General features: G+C 33.6%; 1 protein-coding gene across 2 annotated transcripts in view; it reads left to right on the top strand.

Annotated features, from left to right (window-relative positions):
- Positions 1 to 4,607, top strand: part of LOC106879676 (protein madd-4) — a 250,318-nt gene that overhangs the window by 175,470 nt on the left and 70,241 nt on the right. For both annotated transcript variants that reach the window (XM_014929350.2, XM_014929351.2), the window contains exon 2: positions 1,498 to 1,662. In XM_014929350.2, coding sequence (XP_014784836.1) covers positions 1,498 to 1,662 — 165 coding nt within the window. The remainder of the gene's footprint in view (positions 1 to 1,497; positions 1,663 to 4,607) is intronic.

The raw sequence follows: 4,607 nt of genomic DNA on the forward strand, positions 1-4,607 counted from the left end.
CTGCAGCACGAACGGAAAAAGAAGCAAATATATATATATATATATATATATAATCTTTTTAAAGTGTGGTACTTATTCTATCGATCTGATTTGCCTTACCACGAAGACGTACACAAACCAATACTCGTCAAGCACTGGGAGGGGGCGGGTTACAAAAACACACGCACACACACACACACACACACACACACGCATATATGTAGCACGTAAACACACATATATATGCACACACACAACGGACAGATTAAAGTGTCCCCGCTACTCCACAGATTCACACTAACAAAATATACAACAATTGATTTGTTTTGACTAAGCATATGATTAAACTTTGTTCAGGGAATTCATTTCAGCGTATTATTGCTACTGGAATTATGTAAAACTAATTCATGTAGGACTTTCGCAGAATTTGATCAAATAACATAGAAGGATACAACTTGATATCTGAATGTATCCAATAATCTCATTCATAGTCTTACACACATATACACACACATGCACTGCTTCCCCTCCCCCGTTACTTAGACATATTCAGAATAATAAGATCAATTGAAATCAAATATATAGAAGGAATTGAATCCAAATGGGAATCAAAGCTGTTTGAGGGATCAGGTTAACGGAAATTTTGTGTTTCCTCAACAATGTTATATTTTATAAATACACATATAATGAAAATGGGCCACAACCTTGTTTCTTGTTGCAAGTAACGTATAAACTACTGCTACGACATTCGACATTAATTCAACAGGACGTATCAGAATACTCATAGGCATCAACAAATAAATGCACAATTGCAAAAATGGTTATTATTCTATCCTATATGCTAAGTGAAAAGTCCTGTTGTCTTTGCTCTCTACATTGCTTGGTTAATGCTGTAGTGCGGTCAGAGGTGACCCTTAGAAACCGTATAAATTCCTTTTGCATAATAATTTGTAACTATCCTTGTAGGTATATTTACATATAGGTGGTTGGTGCATTTGTAGACAATTCGTTTCTTCGAAGAGTGTAGTGTTGGTCAACAATCCCTGGGATATGGGATCTGCATAACTTCCACTGAGCCACTCTGCTCAGCAAGTAATTTTAAGCAAATCTTGGTACATAATATATTAATTCTTTTATTGTAAGTTTTGGGCTTCATTACTTCTTTTGCGTCATTCATCATGTTATTGTTTATTTATTTAATTCCGTGCATTGGACCGTTTCAGATCTATGAAATATAGCAACTACACAATACATACAGCCAACAGAGATGTTAATTTGCTAACCTAAAGGCGACATTCAAGAATCACATCTGATAAGCCATGTGCATAGATCAATGCGTTACAATTTTTTTCTGGGTGTCTCTTCATTTGTCATTTCCAGATCAGCCAGAAGCAAATTTATTCTATAAAGATTTCCTCATTGCAGCATAGCAAGCGGATGCGCTAGTAAAGATACTTATAATAATTTATTATAAAATAGAAAACATTCCTTTACAACATTATTATTTCTGCATTGCAGGGAGTTTGTGTTCCAGTACTTACCAACTGGGCGCCGTGGAGTGCATATGGTCCTTGTATGAAGACATGTGGTCAAGGGATTTCATTCAAACGACGCATGTGCCAGAGCCGTAAACAAGCTGACTGCCCTGGAGAACATACGAAATATAAAATATGTAACGATCAGGTAAAAATATTTACAGTATTTCTTCTGCTTTAGTCTTGGAATATTAACTTTATTAATTTGCTCTTACATGTTGATATCTATACAAGATACGTGTATATATACAATGGGCAATAGTTATTTCTCTATAATTAAGACAAATATTCCCCGTTATAGTGTGTACTGAAGCCCTGTATAAATCAATATTTCTTTTAGCATTCAAGACTGAAGGAAAGATAACTACTTGAGAACGTGTAAAATGTTATCGTACTCGGAATTTCTTTTCTTTTTAGCATGTTACTATTTTTGTAGCATATCCTATAGGGCAACTTTGAATACTTTCGTTTTAGTTGCGTGTCTTCAATTCAGTATTGACGCTACATTTCTACAACAGTTCATATTTATGGACTCCTCGATTCTGAGAAAAAGCTACCTCTCTTCTTTCTATTGGATCCCACTATACATTAACCTCAGTGTTTCGCCTTTCGCAGTAAACAGTAAACTCCTTGTAATGTGATTTTTTATGATGTTCGTATTTCTATGACTGATGCTGTTCTTCCTGAGTTTTCTAGTCTCCGTTTTGCAGTTTTACCTTTTTCTAACGAAATACTAATATTAAGATCTGTTACTAAATCATTCATTATAAACGTTTGCTCTCTATATCAAATTCATCCCACAAATTAATACTTCATTTTTGTACGTCCTTTATTCACTTTTTTTATAGAACACTAATTTCACATTCATCTAGTGCCTCCACTGGTCTTGTCTCTCTCCTTGATCGAGTCCAGAAGCGAGTTTCTAATTTTTTTGCTTCTATTTATGAACTCTAACTTCAACCCCTTTCTTGTTTCCAAAACACTGTTTCTTTATCTCTATTCTAAAATCGCTTCTATGCCGAATTTCTTCTCCTGTACAACCTCTTAAATTTAAAAATTGGGTGATATGTCTTTATCAGTTCTTATCCTTTCACTGCTCTCGTTCCCTCAGATAAGAAGAATAAGAAAATCTCTTATTCACATAAAACAATTTTAGTAGCTTTTTAAAATGTTATATTGGCCATTTTACGTTTTTTAGAGCGGGTACTTTCTCACTTCTTCTGTAACTCTTGAAGCCTGTTTACTTACTACCTTGTTGGAGTGGGGTTAACTTCCATTATAAAAAATAAATCTACTTTATATCTGATATTAGAATCTAGTTGGCTATTATTTTCTTTAAAAAATTTAATGGTTTGAAAACTTGTTATCAGAATCCAAAATTTTCGCTGTAGAACATGTGATATTTCCATGAGACGTTTGAGTGTTTATAAATATATATTTTAAATACAAAGATATAGAATATCAATGAAAGTCTCTCGGGGTAAAAAACATTCTCAAGATTCCAGTGGAACTTCAAATTGTCTCTTACTTACTTCTCAAATGTGTACTGATAATATGTGGCAAGAGTATTTTAGATAAATATTTGTATATATTTACTGACTTATTGACACATCTATCTTTTAATTTCAAACTAGATATACAGTTACCTCATTAAACGAATTAGCAGCATTTTAACTTTTGAACCACCCTATTATTAGTCAATTAGGAATGTTTGTGATACAGAAGCACCAGCAAATATTATTAAAGTGACAAGTAGCATATTGATATAAGCAGTATAAATTACACCTATTACAGCCATAATATTACTACTATGGTGGCTGATATAATATAGTCTCACGAAATATAAATATTTCCTTTTTATGTCAAATATTAAAGAGTCGGGCATTTTGCAGCTTGGTGAATATTTGACACACTTTTAAATTGTGTAAGCTTAGATATCCAGTGCAGAAGTATTGGATAATAGACGTATGAAATTTATAAAAAATAAGTAGAGTAAATTGTTTGATGTGCTGAAATATAAAACCACAATTTTATTAAAGCAATGCTTTAGATCAGGGATTCCCAAACTGAGATAAATTTGCGTTCTGGGAATAATTTACTGATTCTGGTTTTGTAAATATATTTTTCATTATAATTTTAAAAAATCTGGAGTTGAGAAGAAAATTTAAACTGGTCCTTTGTTTTTCTTCCTATCCCTTTGGATTTAATAATTCATATTGTACACCTCTTGCCTGTTGTGTTACTAATGAAGTAGTTTGATTCAGAAGACTGTTTGTTCTGATGTCTGTTCAAAAATAAAATGACATTGCTATGTGTTAGGCTTGTTGTTATTGTTATTTGAACTTAATAATGTTTGACGAGAGGATTTTAAATTTCCTCTTTGTCCATTGTTTCATGGTGGTATAGGTTTAAACTCCAGTTTCAGAACAAAAGCGATTAGTTGTATATTTAATTTCAAAAAGATGTCGGGATGTAAATGGAAACTAAAGAGCTGGGAAAACTCATACATTCCATGAATGAAAAAGAAAATATTCCTTGAAAGAATGAGGTAAAATTTGGAGACAATCAAAATAAGGTGTTTACTTAGTAACTGTAAATCTCGCGTGTAGAAATTCAAAACTTCCGCAAAATCTTATACTTATTTCTGTCATATTATGAATGGAAGATATATTACCGACGTTATGTTTTTGCAGTTGGTTGCAGTCATAAAGGGTTAACCTCCTCTGTTAACATCTCTTTCAGCTGGCTAACGACACACATTCTGTGTCCGATTAGTATTTGCGCGGGGGTGGTCATCGCACCCATCTCTAGCCTTACGTGATACACACGGACTCGAGTTTCTGGATGGTTACCCATCAGTGTGTATCGCATAAGTCTAGAGATGGGAGCGATGATCTCCCCTCGTAAATACTAATCGGACACAGAATGTGTGTCGTTAACCAGCCGGAAGAGATGTCTTTTTGGGGCTATAAACGTCAGAATCACTGTCCCGTATAGGACGCCACACTTGGCAAATATATGTTACGATTCCGCATTGCTACTGTTTATATCTCGCTCAGAGATTTAATATAGCCTATATATATATATATATAT

This window comes from Octopus bimaculoides, chromosome 2 (genome assembly GCF_001194135.2).
Source record: "Octopus bimaculoides isolate UCB-OBI-ISO-001 chromosome 2, ASM119413v2, whole genome shotgun sequence".
Taxonomy (NCBI): domain Eukaryota; kingdom Metazoa; phylum Mollusca; class Cephalopoda; order Octopoda; family Octopodidae; genus Octopus; species Octopus bimaculoides.